The 26,717-nt window shown below is 45.0% G+C and overlaps 1 protein-coding gene across 5 annotated transcripts; it reads right to left on the bottom strand.

The window, feature by feature from the left end:
• Positions 1-105: 105 nt before the first annotated feature.
• Positions 106-26,717, bottom strand: LOC134452708 (fibroin heavy chain-like). 5 transcript variants are annotated; one of them, XM_063203237.1, is made up of 41 exons: positions 26,625-26,717; positions 23,697-23,885; positions 22,214-22,621; positions 21,889-21,915; positions 21,263-21,631; positions 21,030-21,131; positions 20,564-20,593; positions 20,031-20,387; positions 19,678-19,704; positions 17,044-17,439; positions 16,149-16,691; positions 15,908-15,994; positions 15,605-15,652; positions 15,102-15,164; positions 14,459-14,491; positions 13,934-14,002; positions 13,798-13,839; positions 13,035-13,682; positions 12,902-12,934; positions 11,773-12,321; positions 11,234-11,671; positions 11,059-11,088; positions 10,779-10,964; positions 10,452-10,742; positions 10,033-10,065; positions 8,741-9,142; positions 8,580-8,612; positions 8,406-8,447; positions 8,172-8,267; positions 7,766-7,798; positions 7,393-7,491; positions 6,553-6,597; positions 5,699-5,815; positions 5,471-5,503; positions 5,274-5,297; positions 5,101-5,160; positions 4,609-4,686; positions 1,165-1,185; positions 698-724; positions 244-273; positions 106-137 (listed from the first exon to the last, which is right to left on the bottom strand). In XM_063203237.1, exons 1-41 carry the CDS (start codon positions 26,710-26,712, stop codon positions 121-123), a joined length of 6,243 nt encoding a protein of 2,080 aa, XP_063059307.1. In that variant the 5' UTR covers positions 26,713-26,717; the 3' UTR covers positions 106-120. The 5 variants fall into 5 exon arrangements, with proteins under 5 accessions (XP_063059307.1, XP_063059306.1, XP_063059303.1 ...); XM_063203236.1 differs by having other exon boundaries at positions 10,452-10,964; positions 11,234-11,290; positions 11,321-11,671; XM_063203233.1 differs by having other exon boundaries at positions 10,452-10,964.

The following is a 26,717-nucleotide window of genomic DNA, read 5'->3' as shown; positions in this document are numbered from 1 at the left end:
AAAAAGTGCAGTTGGCTACAACTTTGCTCATTCTACACAAATTGTTATGGTCTTGTCTTTAGCTGTGAGCTGTTCTTACAGTACTCTCACTGAATTGTATGCTGTAAATAACATTCAACTCTACTCACCACCGCCACCTGTAGGGGGAACAGCAGAACAACCAGTTGGTATTGGAGTGCATGGATGAACGATGTACGGTACAGATTAGTAAACCAAGACATTCATGGAGGTGAGTGTGCTTACCTCCAGAGGGCGCTCCAGGACCACCGTCAGCTATTGAGCACACAGGAGAGAAGGAACTCAGCTTCATCATCACAACAACAGGGATGTAAAAACACTCATATCCTAATCATACCACCCCATATCCTAATCATACTACCTCATATCCCAATCATCCCACCTCATATCCTAATCATACTACCTCATATCCCAATCATACCACCTCATATCCTAATCACACTACCTCATATCCTAATCATACTATCTTCATTTTTCTAAACTAAAACGAATGACATTTCATCTGCATGCCATGACAAAGTTGAACAAACAAACAAACAAACAAACAAACAAACAAACAAACAAACAAACAAACAACAACAAGCACCAACACTGAGAAGGAGCCTGGAGGTTATGAGGGAAATAAATTAACTCATCTAACACCTGACACAAACAGATGAACAAGGAAGAAAACACTCACCGCCTGGACTCGGCACTCCTGTTCCACCTGAAATTGCAAACATTTGTCTTTAGACCATTATCAGAAAAAAAACGTGTCCTCATGACAGAAATAGAAGTGTTTCTTTTTTTACTGTATTTCAAACTTAAGACGACCAGTTCTAAAGCTAACAAACATGGGCATTATATATACACACAAATGGTCATAAGAAGGCATTGCTTGTTTTAATAAACCTGATGTGTCTAGAGATTAGTGTGCAGACATCTAGTACCGTTACTGTCATTTACTGTATGACATTTTGTCCTGACCTTTGACCTAACCTTAGCAAGCAGGGGTGTGTCTGCAGCTACTTTGGTGAAAACTACTGCACATCATAACCTCTGCACTAGCACGAATGTCTTCTTTGTAAGTCACTATAAAAGCGTCTGCTAAATGTAATGCAATGTAATGTAATACAATGTAAAGGCAATGTGCTGAGCCATACACACCTGGCACTAGTAGTCCTGAGCCTGGTACAGAGGGAGATGCAATAACACAAAGTCAGTGGATCACAAAAGCAACAACGATGTACAGAATATCATAGGTTTATAAAGTCAAAGTAGAAGACTCTCACTGATGTAATTGCAACACAAGTACTTTATGATCACAGTCATTCCACTGTAATTAACAAGGTAAATACACTGTAATAGTAAAGCACTTCCACTTTTACGTCATAGAATTTCGATGCGACATGTGTCAATTCAGCGCGTAATGCTTGAAACTTTTTTGTTTGTAGGAATACCGGTAATTTATGAACGTGCGCGCCTTGACGCATTGATACACTAGAGTTATGCGGTCAGAAAAGTGACCTAATAGTGGGACTACTTCATAGGTGTGCATCTATAGACGGTTTATCAACACCCAATTTAGCGCGTCACAATGGGAGATTCCAAACTGCCGTGGTATAAACTGTAATAGTACAGCACTTCCACTTTTACTTCATAGAATTTCTGAAGAATATCTACGTCAAACAGATGCATACTGTACATGTATACTCACATTACTTGCTATAAAGAATATACAGTCAGTTCAGCATATCTGTTACATAGTTTTATATGTTAGTTTATAACACATTTAGTGTGTTATTTAATTGTTCCTCCTTTATGGTTGAGTGGGTTTTCAAGGTAAACACATCAGGGTTACACAATGGCAGACAAAGAAACATTTCTACAACAGATATTTAACACTTGCATCACATACAAACAAAACAAGAGCATTTCTCCAAAATGATACAAGGCATTGACTATAATAACAGTACAATGAAGTGTTATGTACAATATATATTCATGTGTTAAGCATGTTAGTATGTGATGGTGGACATGCAGGGCACAGACATGAATTATAACCAGGGTGCGATTTGTCCAGAAACCAGAGGGGGAATATCTTTAGGCTTTTAAATACCATGAATGGACTACATCAGTGGTTCTCAACCTATGGGCCGGGACCCAACTTATGGGTCTTCAAAGATCCACAGAGGGTCTTGATTTTAAGGGATTTCATATTAAATATGTATAGCCCATATTGAATAAATGACAAAGCATTTATCTAATATATACATAGAAGCAACAAAATATAAGTGCTACATTAGGCCTAAACATTTGTTCTATATTTGACCAAAGACGAATTGAGGAATAAACTAACCAAAATGAGTTTTCACAGGAAACAGAGGGGATCTTGTGACTCCCTCTAGTGCGGGCACTCGCACGGTTGGGTCTCCAAACCTTACAATAGTAAAAACATGGGTCCCTGAAGAAAAAGGTTGGGAACCACTGGACTACATTACATTAAACCGATATAATAATTGTGTATACGTAGGAAGAAGAGACATCAAAACCAGAAGGGGGGATAATATTATTTTTTAAAGATTTTGATCAATGGAATTACATTAAAACACTATCATAATCTTATTCTATCATAAAAGAAGTCTCTCCATCCCCCTCTGCAAATCGCACTCTGATTACAACGGCAGCTCCACCTAAGTGAGAGCAGGACACTGCAGTGGGTCTTACTGGTGGTGGCGGGTGTAAAGTCAGTCACAATGATAGCAAAATCTCCTGCTGAGAGACACAACACATTGATATCTATAACATCAATCTATAATGTGAAATACAATGTGTATCTATGTGAAAACAAGAGGATAGGATGGTGAGACACAATGCAAAATTCATATGTATAGATACATTATAATCCTCAGAGATGTATAGTCACTCAAAAGCAATAGATTCGCCATCTTCAAAGATGTAACTTGAATATATGTAATATACTGTAGCCACTGGCAAAGCATTACTACTCTCACCATTGTAATACTAATACTACTGTACTACTCCTACTACTACTACTACTAGTAGTAGTAATAATAATAATAATAATTAATTTTAAATATTTTTCCTACAGAGTCTTTAAAATGACATGTGACTAAAAATCCCCAGACCTGAAGGGTTTCCCGTGTCCACCTGAAAGTTCCTTGTGCACACCTCAAACTTTCTCATTGGCATGCAAAATAGGATGTTTCAGATGCACACCAGAAACCCTTCAGGGGAGTATTCCAAGAAACTTGCTCAGTAGTAAGTGCTAAATCACCTAATAGAAGAGCCTGGAGTCCTCATTTTCTTAACTAAGTGACACCTGTGGGCTATCTATTATGGCGTTTACCACTTCCTGTAATTTTAACCAAACCAGGATTATCATTTAACCATGTTCTTGTGATACTCCTCTGGTTTTTAAGTCACACGTCATTTTCAGAGCTCTGTATTTTTTCCTACTCTTTTCTAAGCCACACTTAATGATCCGCACCTGGAGTCTGAGTTCCTGTGAGGGAGGGTGCTTCCTGGTCTGTAGAGCAACAGAGAAGAGTGGTGAATAATCCCTCAAGCCATTAAAGCATTGAACGAGGTGAAGTGACCCAGCCACCCACAAGTGACCAAGTCACCCAGCCTTGGTGTGTAGTATGTGCTAGTGTGAGTAGAAATGTTCTGTGATTTTTTTCTCGTTTGTTGCTGTCTGTTACATGTATACCTGGCTGTGTCTTATGTCTGGTGCCAGTGTTTGTATTGCAAACATAATTGGCCCATAATTGGCCCTACTACTACTGCTTACAAGATGATGCTTATAGAGGGGTGCTTACACGGTGATGCTTACAGACGAGAGCTTACAGAGTGATCCTTACTGTATAGAGGGGTGCTTATAGGGTGATGCTTATAGAGGGGTGCTTATAGGGTGATGCTTATAGAGGGGTGCTTATAGGGTGATGCTTATAGAGGGATGCTTACAGGGTGCAGCAGGTGATGGAGTGCCATGCTGCGGGATGTACACTGTGTGTGTGTGTGTGTGTGTGTGTGTGTGTGTGTGTGTGTGTGTGTGTGTGTGTGTGTGTGTGTGTGTGTGTGTGTGTGTGTGTGTGTGTGTGTGTGTGTGTGTGTGTGTGTGTGTGTGTGTCTGTGTCTGTGTCTGTGTCTCTGTGTGTGTGAAAAATAAAGCCGCTTTCACACCAAAAGCTGTCTGTGTGCACCAAGCTGTCCATTCAGTCCAGTCTTAACATGGTTAACTGTCATAGCTGTGACAACAGCATCAGTCAAACTTGCCTGTGCAGTAAACCTAGCAGGCCATTAAAAAGACCAAAGAGACGTGCTCTCTTTGCCTGCTTGATTCTGGACCAAGCACAGATGATATTAATAATGAAAGAAAATTTCAATTGAAGATATTTTGGCTTACACTGCAGTTTGCTATATAGCCATTTACCAGAGATGGTTTAAAAGCTCTTTCATTTTATTTTACAATAATTTTGCTGCTCGGTGCAAACCTGTGGTGTGAAAGCGGCATAATTAGGACATTATGGATGTGTCGTAGTCCTGTCTCATTGTACCAGACATTTCAGTGAGAGACCAAGTACGTACCTGGTCTGCCACTGCCGATGATGGGTATGCCAGTCCCCCCGACCTTCACCAGGCCATCGCCATCTCCATCAGTTACACCTTACAGTAAAACATGGACACAAGCATGACATGAGCGTGTTCGAACACACACGCACAAGCACGCACACCCACACTTTAAGATTTATGGGGACACTTTTAGTGGTCCCCCAAAGGACAGACAGACAGACACACACACACACACACACACACACACACACACACACACACACACACACACACACACACACACACACACACACACACACACACACACGCACGCACACACGCACACACACACACAAATTGTGATTGGCTCCAATGTGATTTGTTGTCTATATTTAAAGTATGACACGATTGTGACAAATATAAAAATACGAGTAAAGGACTATTCCACTTAATTAAGGTGTTATTCTATTTAAGTAGAGCATTATTTAACTTAAGTAACATATTATTAGAGGTGATTATGTGCTGTACCGTCTCCTGGGCCTCCTCCCAGTGAGCCACCAGAGCCCTCTATGCCTCCAGCTCCGTCCCCTGCAATATCAGCACAGAGCAACGCTACATTAAATACAGTACCATATGATAATAAGGGGAATGCCCTTCCAATGCAATTTGGAATGGGATAAACGTATAAACATGATTCATACCATCCTTGGCTGTTCTGGTTCCATCTGCATTTCAAAAACAAAAGCAGAACTTTAGTCAGAAAAGAACACATCAGCATAGGTTCATGCAACATACTTAAATCCTGAACACAAATACAGATCTTTTCATGAATTTTGAAAACCCTTTGAACTTTCTCCAAAACTGAATGTAAATGTTGCAGAGTGGAGGATTGACTTACTGATGTCACCAGGTCCACCTGTTCCGGTAGGGCCTACAGGGGAAAGCAGAAGCTTATTTGCATGTGCGGCCAGGGGCTAAATATCTTTAAAGAAACACTATGTATTTTTTGCAAACTTAAAATAATATAATTTCCTTATTTTCCGCCTGGGAATCAAAAGTTACTCTACTCAGCTGGGCAAAAGGCGAATTATTATCAGGACGCATTTCCCTTTTTTCCATATGTTACCTCCGAGGAGTACAGTCACTGTCCCGTTTCCAGGTGTTGAGCCTGTGACAGCAGTGCTCCCGTTGCCGCCAGCAACCCCAGATCCTCCAAGCGTCCCTGCAGCGCCCCCTGGTACAGCTGATGGGGATGACACACAAAACAGCACAGGAGTCAATCCAGAAAGTGAAAAACGCTGCCAGTTTCCTTCCAACTCAGGTGACTTCAGTGAGTAACTCAAATCATATCAAATTTATGGGTTTTTACTTTCTGAACCCAGGATTGATGCCTCTGCGCACAGGTACGCTAATTCAATTTGTTGGTTAATTCCTTTTTTTTTTGCTATCTAATCATGAGTGTTTATGAATTATGGCTTTTTTTAGGTCTTTTTTTCAAAGTTCACAAACAATTTGAAAGTTTTTTTATAATTATTTTTTATAATACTGCATAGCCATAACTTACTAGTGAGAAAGATGAACAATCTACGTTCACTGCATAATAAATGACAAGAGCAATCGTTTCCCTTCTGATATCATAGGTATGCTGCTGTCTCAGAGCCACATCACGGGTCCATCTCATTATCTCACCTCCCATCCTCACGCTTTGCTGACGCCCCACCTCCGTGGAGAAAACAAAGTTTCTCCACTGCCAGCTTAAGCACAACAACGTTTGGCAAACTTTTCTCCATTCATCATCCCAGATGATATTTTATATTGTGAATGGAACTGTATTATCAATGACGTCTCACCTTGCCTAAAAGCCTAAAAGCACTAGGACAGGAGGTTACATATTGAAATGGGCCTGACATTTCCTAGATCATGACTTCCTGGTTCGTGACCTCCTGGTTTGTGACTTCCTGGTCACTTCCTGTTACTCACCTGTGCCCCCGATGCCAGTGGGTCCCCCAGTTCCACCTGGTCCACCTGGCAGTGAAACATTCACAACTGTAAGTAGCAAGTCAGCGTCTGGCTGGCTTTCACTGTGCTCAAAACATTAATAATCACTTTGCCTTAGCTCAACATGCTAATTATTGGTTTGTTTAGACTACTCTTCAACTCCTCTGAATTTCTCCTATGAATTTCTTGTTTCTTACCATTGTGAAAGTAACAGCTTCAATGCTGCTGTACCAGCAACATGTTGGTATGACATTAAAACAATTTTTGCCACATCCAGTGTGTAAGTACTGCACTTGTGTCTTTGTAAGGCAACACTAGGTATAAGCTACGTATATCGTATCCGACTCTTAGTTACAGAGGAAATATTGTCTTGAAAAGCAGAGGCAGCTAGAATAAATGCATATCCAAATGCAATGGAGGTTGTTCGTCCTGAAAATTATGTGCACAGAAGACCTTGGGTCTAATACTCTCCATAAATCAGGGAATACAGCAGGCACGCTAGTGCGTAGGCCTTTCAGGGCATGACGTGAATCACCCGTATGCTTCCCGGAATATTTTTTTTCTCAATCTTTCATAGACACCCTTTTCATAGAAACAGTACATTTGTGCTTGTGGAAGGGCAGAATGTGTTGAATGCTGAATCCAGTGGAGGAAAGCCTGTCAGGGAAAGGTCTGTAGAAGCATGTAACGTTTATATTTGTTGCCTTATTGGCATCGCTGTAGTCAAGTCCACCTTAGTAGAGTTCAAGACAAGTCCAATACCAGGACTAGTCAAGTCTGAGACAAGTCCGAGTCCAAACTGAGGTTCAGTATCTAACGTACCTCCTACTCCTGTCCCAGGCCCAGTTCCATTTCCTGCAACGCCTCCTGGTCCAGCTCCTACTCCACCTGGACCCACACCGGTTCCCCCGCCTGGTTGACCTGAAGACAGAGATTTTTTTAAAAGACTAAACGGATGTTCATCAGTGATGCAATCACAACTTAATGATCCATGCAATGCAATGCAATGCAATCATCCATGCAATGATACTATGTGTATGCATTGCACGTATCACTTATTGTATAGATGCACAGCCATTGCATTTACTGTACATTCATAGCTATGGGTTTGTAAGAAAGCTTATACAAAACAATACACTAACATTTCCCTTAAAATATATGGGAAATATCAAACTTCAGGAAGTTCAGGACTTACCGTATTTAGCAGCTTTACCACCAGGGCCATATCCTGCAAGACACACGTGACACATGACAAAGGGGCTATAGGAATCAAAACACAGCTATACTACCACAGGCACACATTAATCAACAAATTATATACTGTTACATGTACAGTATGTCATATTTTAGTAGAGTATTTATTTCCGGAATTTATGCTGCCCTGTCTTTTTTTATAGAATATTAGCTTATTACTTAGTAAATATTCATAAATAGATAACATTTTGAATGGACAGCATACTGTACATTTGAAAAATAAATGAAATGACAGTAAATAAAATAAATAAATAAGTAAATGAAATAGAAATACAATTATATACTCTACATTGAAACCGAAGCCCACTCTACTCACTCTACCCACTATCATTCCTGTGCGGACTTACCGTAACCTCCTCCGTATCCACCAGGCACTCCACCTACTCCCGCTCCAGGGCCTCCAGACACTGTGCCCATACCACGACCATAGCCAGGGCCTGCTCCTATCAATCAATCAATCAATCAATCAATCAATCAATCAATCAATCAATCAATCAATCAATCAATCAATCAATCAATCAATCACTTTACCACATTCAAACACATCCATTGCCATAGGGACCTCAGCCACCATAACTCACCAGCTCCTGTGCCAAGGACACCCCCAGCACCCGCCCCGAGACCTTTAAGCACATAAAATAGGTAATTCAATTATATTCAAATGCTAATGATACAAAAACAATGTGCAATGTATGTATGTATATTTGTACAATAATTAGTTCAGCATTGTTCTCTAGAGTGTAAACATGTCTTACCATATTTAGCAGCTTTTGATCCAGGTGAGTAGCCTACAAACCAAGATGAAGTTAAAAAAAAAGAAAAGAAAAAAAAATATTTTTTTTGCCATGAATTCATGTGACATTTCTGGACAGCAAAATCTATTTCATATGTTTGAGACACAGTGTAAAATTAGCACCTGTTCCATATCTTCCAGGACCGTAGCCAACACCAGGTCCATACCCGGCTCCACCCGGTCCAGTGCCAACTCCTCCGGGTCCATACCCGGCTCCACCGGGTCCAGCACCAACTCCCCCAGGTCCAACTCCGGTGCCGTACCCGGCTCCCCCTGGCCCGGTACCGACGCCTCCAGGCCCAGTTCCATATCCTCCTGGTCTGACCCCGGTTCCGTAGCCTGCCCCACCAGGTCCGACACCAGTTCCGGTTCCGTAGCCTGCCCCACCAGGTCCGACACCAGTTCCGGTTCCGTAGCCTGCTCCGCCAGGTCCTGTACCAGCACCTCCTGGTCCAGTTCCATATCCTAGCCCTCCGAGAGCACCGCCCACACCTGATCCGGGAGCGCCACCGCCGCCAGGGCGACCTACAGTAGCATGGTACACACAACACAAGTCAAGTCAAGTCAACATGCTAAGTTGTTAGTGGCTGGACTTCTTTTGAAGGTTGGGAACAGTACGTTTCACTTTTCATTCAAAAGGATTGTTCTTTGGTCACATCAGGTCTTTTGATGGTTCTGGCCTGATGTTGCTGACTAGGAAGAGGAGTTGTGAAATACAGACCACATCCACCTTCATATAGTGTAGGTCAGTGGTTCTCAACCTTTTTTGAACAAACACCCCCATGGTCTTATAACAAGCCTCCAAATGCCCCCTTGACCTCATCATAAGACTGACAATGGCACCTTAGTATTAAAAATTAAATGGACTAATGCCACCTATTGGCAACTAAGCACTGCTCTCAGCTGTATCCTTCTGAACGCCCCCTAGTGCCCCCAACGTCCCCTGGGGGGCTGTACCGCCCCTGTTGAGAAACTCTACTGTAGATCCTGACTCCAATCATCAGACTGGAACTTAACAGGCATTTTGGATAAAAAGCAGAACGTCTTTACATCTCCACAACATTGTGTAGTTGTGTGAATGCTTAGTAGCTCATTTGGTTATCATAACAGGGACTAAGGGGAAAAAATCTTGTACTTATGTACAGTATATTGATAAACTGTGATGAAGTACTGTATCTCAGTGGAAGAGACAGAACATCTTTCAAACAACTAGGAAACAGAAGTCCAGCTGCCTGCAGCTGAGTTCTTTTGACAAGAATGTAGTGATTTCTAATATACTACTATAGCATGGTAGAGTTTTTCTCCAGTAATGTTCATGATCAAAACAACCATTCCCTCTGAATTCTAGAGTTTCTCTGTTTTTACGGAGATGATAAGACATGCTAACAGTGACAGCATAAAATGGAAAGACCTACCATATTTCATTGCTTTTGCTCCTCCAGGATATGCTGTGGGGAAAGCAAAGTGGACAGTTCAAGGCAACCAAATGTTCTTTTTTCCCTTCAAAGCTGAATATTTTTTGAAACACTACCTCCCAGAAGTAATTATAGCTAAGTGACCAGAGAATTCTGCTTTACTGTAATGGTTTGCTTGAGTCTCTACTGAAGTCACAGATTATGTTGACTGCCAAATCAAACATCTGTTTCGCATTCAATCCAGTTGACATATCTCTAATGTGATGAAAAGATCATTGCAAAATCCGTTCCATTCAATAAACACTGAAATCTTTTTTTGTGTAATATGTTTTGCTGCTCCTAACAACATTGGGAGAGAATTTAGCTCCTTAGGGGATTTAGACAGACATGTCTGTGTGTGAAAGAGATTTTACTCTTACCTCCAGGTCCCACACCACCAGGGCCAACACCACCAGGTCCAACTCCTCCAGGTCCATATCCTCCAGGTCCGACACCACCCGGACCTACTCCACCACCAGGTCCGTACCCTCCAGGCCCAGTTCCACCAGGTCCATAACCTCCGGGTCCAACTCCTCCTGGACCTCGTCCCGCTCCTCCGGGCCCGACACCCCCAGGTCCGACGCCACCCGGACCTACTCCACCACCAGGTCCGTATCCTCCAGGTCCAACACCTCCTGGTCCCGTGCCGACTCCTCCTGGACCAACTCCACCTGGACCTCGTCCTGCTCCTCCGGGCCCGACACCACCAGGTCCAGCACCTCCTGGACCGGTTCCGCCAGGTCCATAACCACCTGGTCCATAACCACCTGGTCCTGTGCCAACTCCACCCGGACCAACTCCGCCTGGCCCAACTCCTGCTCCACCAGGTCCAACGCCACCAGGTCCATATCCTCCTAGCCCTCCAGCAACTCCAGAACCAGGCCCTCCTAAACCTATAATAAATGGGACAGAATTAGACAAATAGTCCATGTATCTAGTGGTGATAAAGGGACACTATATTGAAATATATTTTTTATGACAAATTACCATATTTACGGGCCTTGGAACCAGCGTAGCCTGCAAGATAAAGAAGCAATTTTACCTCTCAACGATAAAAAAATATATAGCTATATATAGGTAGGATCTGTGGTGATCCATGGTCAAGCACAGTTGTATGGTATTATACATTAAACATGTGAGGGGAATTAGATGTAAACCATACCTCCAGGGCCACCGGGTCCGACACCACCGGGTCCGACACCACCAGGTCCATAACCGCCTGGTCCAACACCTCCTGGTCCGTATCCACCTGGTCCAACTCCTCCAGGGCCGGTTCCGCCAGGTCCATAACCACCTGGTCCAACTCCTCCAGGGCCAGTTCCACCAGGTCCGACTCCACCAGGTCCGTAACCACCGGGTCCAACACCACCGGGTCCAACACCACCACCAGGGCCGACGCCACCAGGGCCGACGCCACCAGGCCCGTAACCACCAGGTCCAGTTCTGCCAGGTCCGTATCCTCCGGGACCGACTCCTCCTGGGCCAGTGCCGACTCCACCTGGACCAACGCCACCCGGTCCCACTCCACCACCAGGCCCATATCCTCCTCCAGGCCTTAGGCCACCACCACCCAGGGCACCACCGGCACCTCCAGGCAGACCTATGGAAAACATTTCAATAATGTGAAACAGTTCTAACTCAAAACAGTTCTAACTCTAACACTAATCAGTATTTGTATTAGTATTACTATTATTTACTAACCATATTTACGAGCTTTGGCTCCGGCATAACCACCTCCAGGACCAACTCCTGCTCCACCAGGTCCAAAGCCAGTTCCTCCTGGTCCGGTGCCAGCACCTCCTGGGCCGAATCCAGTGCCTCCAGGTCCAACACCTGCCCCACCCGTCCCAACTCCTCTTCCGCCTGGCCCAACCCCGGCACCTCCTGGTCCAGTGCCTGCACCTCCTGGTCCGAATCCAGTTCCGCCAGGACCAACTCCTGCCCCACCAGGTCCATAGCCAGTTCCACCTGGTCCGGTTCCAGCACCTCCTGGTCCAAAGCCTGTTCCACCTGGACCAACTCCTGCACCACCTGGTCCAAAGCCAGTTCCTCCTGGTCCAGTGCCTGCTCCACCTGGTCCGTATCCCGTTCCACCTGGCCCAACTCCTGCCCCACCTGGACCGACTCCTCTACCGCCTGGTCCGGTACCAGCACCTCCTGGTCCAAAGCCAGTTCCACCAGGACCAACTCCTGCCCCACCAGGTCCAAGGCCACCTGCTCCTAGTCCAGCTCCAGCACCTCCTGGTAAACCTTCAAATACACAGTAGGAACAAGAGAGGACTTGACAAGCTTGTCTGATTATACTGATGTAGAGTAGAGCTACAATATCTTAAATAATGAGCCATATACTGGGACAAAAAATAGCCCAGCTGCAAGCAAAAGCATTGAGTCAGACTTTTTATTTAATTTAAGACTGCTGCTGGCATCATCCAAAATACAATCTTTTTTTCTCTCCCCCCCCCCCCCCAAAACTGTTCAACTAAATACTAAATATGGTTTGGCCTTTTCTTTTGTTTTTCCTGGAAGGCTACCCAAAATGACCTAAGCAGTTAAACACTGACACGAGTGTAGCCAGTAAGAAGAAATCAGTGTGTTGTAGTACTTTACATATTGGGATTATACACCACAAGAGAGCCTAGGGATGTACTGAAATCATTAAATGAAAAAAATTTGTGCACACTAGTTTCATGGCTTGGACTGAACAATTATTGTCAGTTGACTGAACTGTTCACCCACAAGTATGTGAGTAGTGGTTTGGAAGCTAGTTGGTAGACAAACTTGCAGAGATGCTCAAATAGACAAAATTAGGGTACTACATGCAATATCTTACCGTATTTACGAGCTTTTGCTGATGGCGAATATCCTGGAAAACACATCAACAACAGTAAATATGTCAGTACCCAAACCTCTCTGTGCATTTAGCAAACAGTTTTATGCGGCTTAAAACCATTCTCCTCCCTTACCTCCTGGGTAAGCCCCACCAGGCCCAGTTCCACCAGGTCCATAACCACCTGGTCCAACTCCACCAGGGCCTACTCCACCAGGTCCATAACCACCTGGTCCAACTCCGCCAGGTCCGTAGCTACCAGGTCCGTAGCCACCAGGTCCAGTTCCGCCAGGTCCATAACCTCCAGGACCAACTCCTCCAGGGCCAACACCACCAGGCCCGACACCTCCTGGTCCAGTGCCACCAGGCCCGACACCTCCTGGTCCAGTGCCACCAGGCCCGACACCTCCAGGTCCAGTGCCGCCAGGTCCATAACCTCCTGGACCAACTCCACCTGGGCCTCCTCCTGCTCCTCCTGGTCCAACACCACCAGGGCCGACACCTCCTGGTCCAGTGCCGCCAGGTCCATAACCGCCAGGGCCAACACCACCGGGTCCGACACCACCTGGTCCGGTGCCAACTCCGCCTGGTCCCACTCCGCCTGGTCCCACTCCGCCTGGTCCCACTCCGCCTGGTCCACCGGCCCCTGCTACGACGCCTTGTCCAGGAACTCCGCTAGCGAGAGGTATGCCGCCTGGCCCAAGTCCTGTACCGGCGCCAGCACTAGTGCCAGTGCCTGCCCCGCCAGCTCCACCTGGTCCAGTCCCAGTCCCAGCACCTGCACCTATACCAATAGCAAGGCTTGTTCTTAGGCTGTGTGGATTTGTCCAAACAAAGGATATAGTAATTTGCACAAGCAAATGTTGACCACAAAAAGAAATATAGTAATTCTAACTCACCATATTTGCCAGCTTTGCCAGCTTTAGATTTTTTCCCTCCCGCTGTAAAATATAAAATACACAGCATATATATTATTTTGTATATGACTTCATTCTTCAAGTATAAACATTAGCCGTATTTAAAGAGTTTACCTACCTCCAGTTTTGGGTGAGATAAGAGGGAATCCACGAAACACGCCATTATATTGAGAACCTCCACGGCCAGCTGTGGAATGGAAGTCAGAATCATGAAAAAGTGTCATGTTGTGATGCCAATTTGTTCAGACCATTCAGTCTATCCTTAAAGGTACACAGTGCAGGAAATGGTCAAAAAAGGTACTGCAACTATGCTGCTCATTGAAACTGGGCTGCCTTTTGCCAAATTTGGTCTTTTCATGAAAGTTTACAAAGGAACTAACTAATATTTTCTAGTATGGCCCAAGTACAGTCATTTTTGCAGCTAAAAAGGGCTATCTCTGAAAATTCAAAATGGAGGACCATGGAGAAGATCCCTCTTTTCATGTATGAAAAGTGCAATTTTTACAGTCATAATGAATACTTAGAATTTGATGGTGGTGGTAAGTATTCATGAAAAAGGTAACATGAGTAGCATGAATTCTGGAAATAAACAACTAAAAATCGTGCACAGTGTACCTTTGCACTATCAAGTGAACAAACTCACCATTGGGACCAACCCCGCCTTGGCCCAGAACTCCTGTTGGAGGGAAAGAGTATATCGATATTTGTCACTTCCACTGAGGCATGGCACATGTGTTTGTTTTACAACCAAGCAGAGGAAAACAAAACCACCTGCATCACATGGATACAGTGATGGGAAACTTGGTTTCAGAAGCTACAATTCAGTGCTACATTTTTTATACCTACTTTTATTTTTATTCTGGTCTTCTAGTGTGACACAGTACAGCACTTTGGGCAGTTCTCGTTGCTTTAAAATGTGCTATATAAATAAAACTTACTTACATATTGCAAATGGCCTTGTTTTACTTGTTCAAATTGGACAGGTAAAACCAGGTCTTTTGGAATATGTGTTCATAAAGGTTGGAGCAGGCTTCACCCAAACATTTTTTGGGTGCTGACCAAAATGATATAAAACGGAAATTACATAGACGTGTTTCTGTGTTTTGCCTGAGGAAGTCGTTGTGCATTACTAAAGGCCCTGTGTTAGGTCATAGTAGTGTAGTAGTGCTATGGTAGTTAACTTTTTAGTGTCTATTACAGCGTTCCATTGGTGGAACGGCGCCCATTATGAGGCCACAGACTCAGGAGAACATCTGATTCTGAAACCAAGAGAAAGTAAAACTCACCTGACTGAGATCCAACCCCAGAGCCAGTGGCCACGCCAGGTAGCACACCTCTTCCACCATAGCCTACATTGAGAAAAACAAACAAATACACCACATGTATTACCTGTGACACTTGATCAACTTCATAGTTCAGTCAAAAAATGGCATAGGAGAGAAAGATATCCCAAACTCCGCCCATCCAATGCAAAGGAGTGTGCTGAAATTCGGTCTCCTAAGGGGGCGTTGTTCCTTCTTCTTCTTCTCTTTTTGTGGTGTTTGCACAAGAAGTGTGCTACCGCCATCTACAGCGCTAAGGAAACTCTTTTTTTCTCAACCTCAAGACTCCGAAGGTCTCCTAACCGAAGGTCTCCTAAAGAGGGGATCACCTGACATCACAAAAGAACGAGCCTGAAGTGTCTTTCTATCCTATACGATTCTTTGGTTCAGTGCTGCGGATTTGGATTTTCAAGCCAATGAAAATTGCATGCAATGAGCAAATGGTGTATTGAACATTTTCCACCTACCTTGTCCAGGTACTAGCCCACCTTGATACAGTCCAGGAAGACCAATGCCTGACAAAGCAAGATGAAGTCAAAGCTAAGCATTTTTAAAATAAAGATTATCAAATGAAGAAAACTTTTATAATTCAGCATAAACTCCAATATAGTGTATAATGTAGCTGATTTTTCCATGTATTGGTTTTAACTGATACAATGATTCTTTCCTCTCAATTATTGAAAACGCCAGTTTGTGTATTGGGTGAATTATGTATTACAGTATTGCTCAAACAGCTGCAATGTTTAGTATGACATCTGAGTGCCCTATACCTGGAATCTTGTTGGCTTTTCCTGCCTTGCCTGCCTTTCCACCTGGACCAGTTCCACCAGGTTGTCCAGTCTGAGGAAGAAGGGGTGCTAAAAAAAGAACCAGGAATTAACATCTACATTTACAGACACATCAAATGCTGATGATTTGGTAAGCCACTGAATTACACGCACACTAGTATTGTGTCGTTTATTCTATTGTAGTATCATACTCTAAAGTCAGACAATTGGTTAATTGACGTACCTCCTCCTGGTCCAACACCGGCTCCTCCTGGACCAGTGCCTGCACCTCCAGGTCCGGTACCAGCACCTCCTGGCCCGAACCCAGTTCCACCAGGTCCAACTCCTGCACCACCTGGTCCAACTCCTGCACCACCTGGTCCAACTCCTGCCCCTCCAGGCCCAACTCCAGCTCCACCAGGTCCAGTGCCAGCACCTCCTGGGCCAAAGCCTGTTCCACCTGGACCAACTCCTGCACCACCCGGACCAACACCTGCACCTCCCGGTCCTGTGCCTGCTCCTCCTGGTCCGAACCCAGTTCCGCCTGGTCCAACTCCAGCACCACCTGGACCATATCCAGTTCCGCCAGGTCCAGTACCAGCGCCTCCAGGTCCAAACCCACCAGGACCAACTCCAGCACCACCTGGTCCAAAGCCAGTTCCACCAGGACCAACTCCAGCACCTCCAGGTCCGAATCCAGTTCCACCAGGTCCGAAACCAGTTCCTCCCGGGCCATATCCGGTGCCACCTGGTCCATAACCTGTTCCACCAAGCGCTGTTCCACGGCCTAAGTGGAATGAAACAAAAGGGTTATGTGGGCCTTAACTTGGATTGTGTGTAAACATTAGGTGTGTGTGTATACATCATTGGCAAAATGAGATTCTGTAAGATTCAGTGAAGATTTTGTGTCTTTGTCTTTAGATAGACACGGTGCAGATGGGTCGTTTTCATGTAACGCCAGACACCCTCAATTCAATGTATTAAGTAAGTAGCATCTGGTGGCATAGACATAAACTTACACCCCAATAACCATCACTATGGATCCACTTTTCCACTTTTCTATTGAGACTGGTAATCCTTTATCCTGCTTCGCTTCAAAATGGAGCTTGTTTGATGTCATTGCGAAAAAGGCTAATTACCTGTTTTTGGTGGTTTCCGTCCTCCAGGATATCCAGGATAAACGCCTCCAGGACCAAAACCTGTTCCACCTGGACCAACTCCTGCACCACCCGGACCAACACCTGCACCTCCTGGTCCAGTGCCTGCTCCTCCTGGTCCGAACCCAGTTCCGCCTGGTCCAACTCCAGCACCACCTGGACCATATCCAGTTCCGCCAGGTCCAGTACCAGCGCCTCCAGGTCCAAACCCACCAGGACCAACTCCAGCACCACCTGGTCCAAAGCCAGTTCCACCAGGACCAACTCCAGCACCTCCAGGTCCGAATCCAGTTCCACCAGGACCAACTCCAGCACCACCTGGTCCTAGTCCAGTGCCCAGGCCTCCAGTCCCCAGTGCTCCTCCACGGCCTCCATAGCCTGTATCACCATGGTAACGTTAGACAAGATTTCCATTTCCTCTAGAAGCCTTTTGGACATGTAAACAAAACCACATAGGCCTAAATAATGTGGTCTTTGGGACATGTAAATAAACAAAAACCATAGCATTAGGTAATACATATTATTGACTAATATCCTTTCCATACAGTATAGAGTGTATTTCGTATCTTAAAGGGGAAAAGTTCAAGCTGCATTTGCTGATGTGTTTTCCCCAGTTGCATGGTATCACATGTTGTAATTAACCATTTCTTTGATTTTTGATGCAGCGACTAGGCAGGCAATCATTGTTAGCTTTATAGCCGTGAGTGCCAGTCAACCATGAACATGTAGTGAAGAAATGCAGTTTTTCACAGCGCTTTTACAGCCGCATAGACGTGTTCGTTCCCAGCTTTTCCGTGTCACTGGTTTTTAGTAATCCCTTGGTGACACATAAAGAGGTACGCAAATTACATCCTCTGAAAGTGTGCCAAGACCTTTTACGACAGGCAGTTGGTATGGAGACTTGTACTAAGTTCAGAGGAAGACTGTGGGGAAAATCACAGCTGAAAAAAGGTGTGTGATATAAAATGATTAAAACAAATGTGTACTTTTTGGCATAAGATGGGTTGTCACATTCTAGCCAAAATGTGTTGGAAAAAGTGGACCAAACGATAGCTGTACACATGTTTATAAGTATTGATTATGATAAATTTCACTAACTAATTTGACCACCAACTGTAATCTATTGCTGTATCTGTGAGCTTACACTGCTTTCCCGCAATAGAAATAATAATAAATAAAACCATGTACCGGTAATAAAACCAATCACTCTGTCACGCAGCCAAATCCTGTTCGCCAGATGACCTACTTTTGCTAAATTGTTTTTATCTGCTAATCCACAACAAAAGAGGATGCCTGCCTGCCTGGCAGGATAGCAGACAGAGGATGGGCAAAGGGATCACTTGTCCTGGGCCCAGACAGAGGCAGAGGCACAGAATTGGGTCCTCATCGCATTGTACTATGTATTGGGTGGGGCGGCCTTTCAGATGACTTTGTTCCAGGCCTGGCCAGAACGGTCAGCGCACCAGCGTTGCTGCTAATTCATCAATTGAGAGGCACATGTGAAACACTTCCTCTTCCAATAGGCCCCCGAGGGAAATGAGTCCTGACCCGGGCCCCCCGGTACCATTACGGGGTGTGTGTGTGTGTGTGTGTGTCTGTGTGTGTGTGTCTGTCTGTGTGTGTGTGTGTGTGTGTGTGTGTGTGTGTGTGTGTGTGTGTGTGTGTGTGTGTGTGTGTGTGTGTGTGTGTGGTGTTATCTGGCCTCCTCCTAATGCCTTGGGCCTTATCTCAGCGAACACATAATGGTGTGCCGATAACGAAAAAGAAACTGGGATATGACGTAGCTCTGTGTGTGTGTGTGTGTGTTGGGGGTGGGGGGCATTGAGTTTGCAAATTGACTCTGGTGTTGTGGTGTGGTGTGTGTGTGTGTGTGTGTGTGTGTGTGTGTGTGTGTGTGTGTGTGTGTGTGTGCGTGGTTGCGTGCGTGTGTGCGTGTGTGTCTGATTGGCAGGGGGGATAATATTTACAGTTCCCTACAGACACGGCAGCGGTTTCCTACGCAGCTCTGTCTCTACAGGTCACCTCATTGTTATTGCGCTGAGGTGATGGAAACACACCACCACGCCACAACGCACCACACCACGACGGAGAAATCTATTATTCAGTGTTGTCCAGATACAGTACGTACTGTAGGCCTCGAATGAGGGGCCCGGCCCGGCCCGGCCCGCACTTATGCTTATCGCCAGAGGTCATCTCACCCCTGTCGTCTTAGCCCAATTGCTCTTCTGGGCTTTTCCCTTGATGGATAATTACATAAAAAATACCATGTGTGGCTTTCTTCCTCAATACATAACACGATTCTCTTGTGATTATTTGTGATTTAAGCACTGTATGCATGGCATGGGATTGATACTGCTAGAGACAGGAGGCTATTCATTCCTGGAATGGAGAGCCTTGTTCATTTACAGTAACAGCTGAAGCAAAATACAGTAAATGGTTGGACTAATTGTTGATTGATGGAAACTGTGTAAGAATTTGTGCTTGTAGCTTTTATTATTAGACTCCTGGCAGTATCTTTTTGCAGTTTTTCAAATACACATTTTACTCTACTATATACGTGTACTGTACACCTGTTTCACTTTGTTAGAATAATCATTGTATCAAATGATAACCCACCTGTCTTTCCGGGCTTTCCACCTGCGCCTGTAAGTGAAAGTAAATAAAAAATGGCATAAATACTGGCAAATATTCAACACACACGTATATTCTACCTCTGTGCAATAATCACAAATATCCAAAACCTCGATCGTATTGCCAGCTTCACTATATGAACAAATCATCTGTAATGAGCATGTTTCTCACCCTTGTCAGAGGGAGCGCTCAACTTCTGGGAAAAAATTAAAGACTTGCGCGATAAAAGGTATCAACTTAAAGAAGAAAAGTCTGCATTCACAAGCTACGTCTCATTATTTATTTATAAATGACCACCATGTTCTCAGGGATTTTTCTTCTTTATGTTTCTCACCCACCTGGTCTAACGCCTCCAGGTCCGAAACCACCGGGGCCGACTCCTCCAGGTCCGACACCACCAGGTCCAGTGCCGCCAGGTCCGTAACCGCCTGCTCCACCTGGTCCAACACCGCCAGGACCGACACCACCGGGTCCAACTCCTCCTGGTCCGTATCCTCCTCCAGGTCCATATCCTCCAGGTCCGACACCACCAGGTCCGAAGCCTCCTGGTCCACCAGGGCCAACACCACCGGGTCCGAAGCCTCCTGGTCCACCAGGGCCAACTCCACCGGGTCCAACACCACCAGGGCCAAGTCCTCCCGCCCCCAGTCCGGCACCTGCTCCACCTGGACCTACTCCACGGCCTCCGTATCCACCTGTAAGACATGCAGCAGAATGAGTACTTTAGAATATGAAAATTCATGTCTTTGTATCTCCTAGTCCTAAGTATTATCTATGTATGAGTGGGAAACACACTGTATGAAAAATATTGTAGAAGTGTGCTGATGTACTGTATGCTGTGAGAAGACTAGAGTTAAGAAGCAATACAAACCAGTCTTCCAAGGCTTCCCGGCTTTTGTACCTGTGAATGACATACAAATTGGAGACTTAAAACAACAGACGATTATGAATATTCAACATTTGAGAGCCTTTTGTACTCTCGAAGTGAGAAGCGCCTCTTTATTCTATTCTATATTTTACCTGTGCATAAGAATCATGTCTTGTGGTGAGGCGCGCTCACTTGTTTCAGAATCTGTTTTCACTTTTATTACATAACATTACACTTAGCTGACACTTTTCTCCAAAGTAACTTATAGTTGTTTTTTTCCCAGGGTATTGGTTACAGTCCCTGCAGCATTGTGGTGTTAGGTGCATTGCTCATGGGAACTTCAGCCATGGATGGAGGTGTAGGGAGAGGTCAGGTGGATTTCAGGTGGGATTCAAACCTGAAATACCCAGATTGAAAGACCAACTCTCTACCCACTAGGCCACCAACTCCCTCACACTATTAGACCTACCTGGTCTAACTCCGCCAGGTCCAATGCCGCCAGGTCCAACACCACCGGGCCCAACTCCAGTTCCATAACCACCCGGTCCAACTCCTCCTGGTCCAACACCACCTACAATCAAATAAAGAGTAGAGTAGAGTATCATTTAAAACCTTTAAGAGTGTGGGTTTTTGAATATTCTATAAAAATAATGTGTTCTATAACAATGGAAGATTCTAAAACACGTCAGTGTTATCTCTTACCTGGCCCCACACCACCTGGGCCGACGCCACCAGGTCCCACTCCTCCAGGTCCGAAGCCACCTGGTCCAGTTCCACCGGGACCATAACCTCCTGGTCCGACACCACCGGGCCCTACTCCACCCGGTCCAACGCCTCCAGGACCAACTCCTGCTGGTCCAAAACCGCCTGGACCAACTCCTCCTGGTCCAACACCACTGGGTCCAAAACCACCGGGACCAGCGCCTCCGGGTCCATAACCTCCAGGTCCGACACCGCCTGGTCCCACCCCACCAGGACCAACTCCTCCTGGACCAACGCCTCCGGGTCGGACTCCACCTGCTCCAAGACCAGTGCCTACACCGCCTGGTCCAAAGCCACCATATGCACCACCTGATAATAACATCATCAATAACAACAACATAAATATCAACAACAATCACAACAACATCAATATCAGCAACATCAATAACAACATCATCAATAAGAACAACATCAGTAACAACAGCATCCGTCAGAATGATTTATTGCAAATTAGACTATACTGTTCATCAGAAAAGAAGACAGTGAAGAAGGATGAGGAGGAACAAGAATATGAAGACAGAGTACTGGTAAATTATTCATTGTGATGATTATAATAGACCTCCTACCTGTTTTTGGTGGCTTACGGCCAGTTCCTAAAACACAACAAAACAGGCAATTGGCATTCAGAGTAGCTAGGTAAGTATTGTTTCCATTTGAATGTATGCTCCGATAGATAGATCACTGCCTACAGCTGTGTACTTAATTCTTTTATAAGTTTAGTGTATGTGCAATGAAAGTAAAATAGCACAGTAAACTGTTGGTAAAGACTATCCTATTTTACAACATGTGATTTGTACAATGTTTTTCCTCCAAAAAACATCTAATTTTATTGACATGCATGGCAAAGTGTCAGACTCCTCACTGGATCCCCATTTGTATATGAAATCCTACCTGTTCCAGCACCCCCTGGACCCACACCACCAGGGCCTACTCCAGTTCCATAGCCTCCTGGACCGACTCCTCCTGGTCCAAGTCCGGTTCCGACACCTCCCGGGCCTACTCCACCAGGCCCAGTGCCCCCTGGTCCGACCCCTCCTGGTCCAAACCCGGTTCCGACCCCTCCAGGTCCAACTCCCCCTGGACCTACTCCCCCTGGTCCGACCCCTCCTGGTCCAAACCCGGTTCCGACACCTCCCGGGCCCACTCCTCCAGGCCCAACGCCCCCTGGTCCGACCCCTCCTGGTCCAAACCCGGTTCCAACTCCTCCAGGTCCGACCCCTCCAGGCCCGACTCCAGTGCCATAGCCTCCCGGGCCAACTCCACCTGGGCCGAGACCAGCCCCACCAGGGCCAACACCTCCTGGAAACAAAACAAGGAAAACTTGAGGATTAATGGGACCAAGAGCTGTGTGATACTTGCCTCCTGCCTTGCCTGGTTGATAGCCAGTTGCAGCTCTGGCTTGAAATGGAAATGAGATAAACCTTCAAGGGGGCTCTCTCCCATTCATTTCCTGTCTGTTCTCCACTGTCTTGTAATAATAAAGGCCTGACGGCTCCAATAATACTTTAAAAAAGAGATAAACCTTCAAAAATATTACTGAAGATTAAGATCAACTGTATGATTTAGTGCTTCGTTGTGCACAGTTGTCATACACTCCTTTGTAGGCTACGTTTATTTAAAATTATCCTTTGGCTGCAAATAAATGGGTATGATGTTAACATCATAAACGTATCAATTCCATTACGTTATTTTAATGTTGATGTTGAACATTTACAGCAGAAGGACATCAGAAGGAAGCAGGCAATGAGGCAATGTGATGCCAGAACATTGCTCACATGCATTTTTCATTTAAATAAAGGCAGCCAGAATGGCAGTTTCTCTTTTATCTGGGAGACAGAGGAGCGAGAGAGAGCGATTTGAATGAGAAATACTCTGCCCTGGCTGTGGCCCAAATGGCTAGGCCACTGACTGTTACATCAGAGACTTGGGTTTGATTCTGACCCGACATCGTTTCCTGATACTCCCCTGTCTCTCTCTCTCTCTTTCCTATTGCTTTCGCTACAGTGTCTCAGCCCAAGTAGTCAATATCTGACTACCTTTAACCAGATGGCAATTTTTGACGTTTGAGGTATGCCTTTGGAGTCAGCATGTGACTTCCTCCTCAAAGGCGCTCACTTGTGGCAGCATAACGTCATTGAGGTAAGGTTTAGGGATAGGTTTAGGTTAAGGCCACATACGTAGTCAACATGTGACGTGGAAGGTGTACCCAAGACGTCAAAAATTGCAGCCCCTGTCTCCTCTCAGTTTGTCTTATAATCCAATAGCAAGACAGAAAGAAAGAAAGAAAGAAAGAAAGAAAGAAAGAAAGAAAGAAAGAAAGAAAGAAAGAAAGAAAGAAAGAAAGAAAGAACAATAAAAAAGGATGAATACTCACCAGGTCCAGTTCCTGGCCCAACACCAGGCCTTAGCCCTCCCCCTACTCCACCTCCCGGACCTAGTCCAGTTCCTACTCCTCCTCCAGGGCCAAAACCGGTCCCCCCTCCAGGGCCAACTCCAGCCCCGAGACCCCCAGCCCCAAGTCCAGCTCCTAGTCCACCTCCTGCTCCGGGTGGAATGTAGACCCCTGAAGATAATGAAGAAATAAAGAAATCAGGAAAAAGGTCATAAATGGTAAAACAGACATAACGACACACACACACACACACACACACACACACACACACACACACACACACACACACACACACACACACACACACACACACACACACACACACACACACACACACACACACACACACACACACACACACACACACACACACAAGGCTGTTGTCATGGATGTAGCTGGAATGAACCAAGAGAGAGAGAGAGATACCGTAATTCAGCAAGAGTATTTACTGATTCCCTTGGCAGGGACACGTGCAATACAATCTTCTGAAGTTTACGTCTCTGTTTTCACAGCCTTCGCAGGCGGCTGAGTCACACGTACAGTACAAGCAATTCAATTTTTGATCGGACAGTCGCCAAGCAACCACTGAAGAGCAGCCCTGATGACCCCCTAAAATGAGCTGTTTGTCTCTCTGACAACAGTGAGCAGTCTCTGGTGCCCTTGACTAATAGCTCAGGCCTCAAAACTGTCTTCTTTGCACTCGACTAATAATTCAAGTCTCAAAACTATCTCCTTTGCTCTCGACCAATGACTCAAGCCTCAAAACTATCTCCTTTGGTTAAAAGCCCCAGAAAGGATTTGGTGAACACTTCATCTCCTCAGTGGACCCAGGGAAGCCAGCAAGAAGCGAATGGATAAAGGGGCTGGTTATCTCAGGCCCAGGGAGAAACTGGGCCCAAATTTGGGCTTTCATTACACCGCATGCATGACATTGAGGGCCCTCCCAAATAATTTTCGTTATGGACCTGGAAAAAGCTGTCAGTGGCCTTGAGTGCACCCAGGGGGGTGTTTTGGGAGGTTCCGCTTGGCTTGAACTCTCGGAAAATTAGATTGCATGTGCCAGAACCGATGATGCAGAGAGGACCTTGCAGCTCAACGTTTACAAACATGACGCGACATGAAAGAGGTGATAAAGCGACATATCAGGCGATACATCACGTACGTGCTAATGGATTGTTTTGCACTGGAACGCATCCACAAAAACACTTGTTCAATTGCCACGTTTTCAAGATGAAGGTGAAGTTCGTGACGGTGACATAATATTTGTGTGAAACAAATGGCTATTGTCAAGTGATTGTATCTATTAAATAAATTAAATCTGTTATCTCTTTTAACTACACCCTTCAAATACATTACTACAGCGAAAAAATATTCAAAATATTCAGAATTTACAAAAAGTTAAGAGGCGTTTTGCACCAATTTCTCTTTGGTACAATGTGAATATGGAACATGGAAATCATGGACAGCTGTTGAGGCTTTCTTTTGTGTCACACTACACATTTATTTGAACAGGTTAAGTCATATGTCACCTGATTTGGCCTTATAGGCTAAGCAAGGGTTCAGCCAAGAACAAATCAGAATCGAATTTGAAACCACTCAATTGCCACATAGCCATCACTCAATGAGAAACCATGGTTTACAGTGGGTATTGCAAGGTAAAACACTCCCAGATCAAGACCCAGTAGCCTCCAAATGGGAAGAGTGATGAATTAACACAATTAATGGAAAATATAAAGAGAAAAAAACATAAAATATAGCCACCCCCAATTATGGATGGGCACATAGTGTCAGAATTATGAACAGTTATGTTTGGTCAGGAGTTACACCATTACCACATCCAAATGGTAGGCCTACAACATCAAAGTGCCTCATTTTCTTCCAGTGTTCCCGCTTGAATCAAGTATCCACATCATGCCAATTACCTGAAGCAACTAGGCTGTGACATATTACCAGATCAGCTCAGAAGCAAAAAAAATGTTTTCCCAACTGTCAAAAACATAATATTTCTCCAAAAATGACTTTCCAAAAAGCCATTACACAACACCCCAACAATGGTATCTGCAGTAAAAACAGCAACTCTCCTCACAGCACTATCTTTGGCTCCTTAAATTTAGATCGTTCTGCTGTCTGGAATGCATCACTGATAAGCTGAGTCTCTGCACACACAACTTCACTATCTCCATCCATATTAGTAACAATGTCAGTGCTGATAATCCATGTAATCACTACAGAATGTGTCATGTAGTGAATAAAAACCCACAGTTTACACCAAAGCTGAGGTGGCAGTTGATGCAATTCAGGTAGACCCATTCCCATCACTGGGGGTCCTTAACTCCAAATACACATCCAAAACTAAAGACAGGTACCTTGATGACACAGAGAATCAATGATGCCAATATATTTCCAACATGTATTTCCAGTATGCCAGAGACAGAGAGAGAGAGAGAGAGAGAGAGAGAGAGAGAGAGAGAGAGAGAGAGAGAGGGAGAGAGAGAGAGAGAGAAGGAAAAATAGAGAGATTGTATGTAAGAGTTTGTATGGGACATGGGTCCTTAACTCCAAATACACATCCAAAATTGGAGACAGGTACATTGATGACATCCAGAAAATCAATGATGCTCAATTTGCCATAGTTTCCAACAAGCACGAGACAGAGGAAGAGAGAGAGAGGTGGACATACAGTACAGTTAGGTAAACCTGATGCTGATGGGGCTCTAAATTAACACCTGCCAACCGGCCAAATGCTGATGAAAATTCAGTTTGGCCGGTAGAAAAGAAAACTTACTAGCTACTTTCACCTATTAGTTAGTGTATGTTAGCCTATTAACATCTACTTGCCGTTTTGGCTGGTGATGAAAAAGTTAATTTAGAGCCCTGTATGCTGCTGATGCTGCTGATGGGGGTCCTTACCTCCTTGGTGCGAGGGTCTAGTCAGCTGCAGGAGGAGAAGTCCGTGCACGAGCAGCACCACCTTCCCCGTCCCCTTCTCCTTCTCCATCTCCG

This window comes from Engraulis encrasicolus, chromosome 7 (genome assembly GCF_034702125.1).
Source record: "Engraulis encrasicolus isolate BLACKSEA-1 chromosome 7, IST_EnEncr_1.0, whole genome shotgun sequence".
NCBI classification, from domain to species: domain Eukaryota; kingdom Metazoa; phylum Chordata; class Actinopteri; order Clupeiformes; family Engraulidae; genus Engraulis; species Engraulis encrasicolus.
The sequence above is the reverse complement of the archived record's forward strand: the minus strand, read 5'-3'. Positions and strand labels throughout refer to the sequence as shown.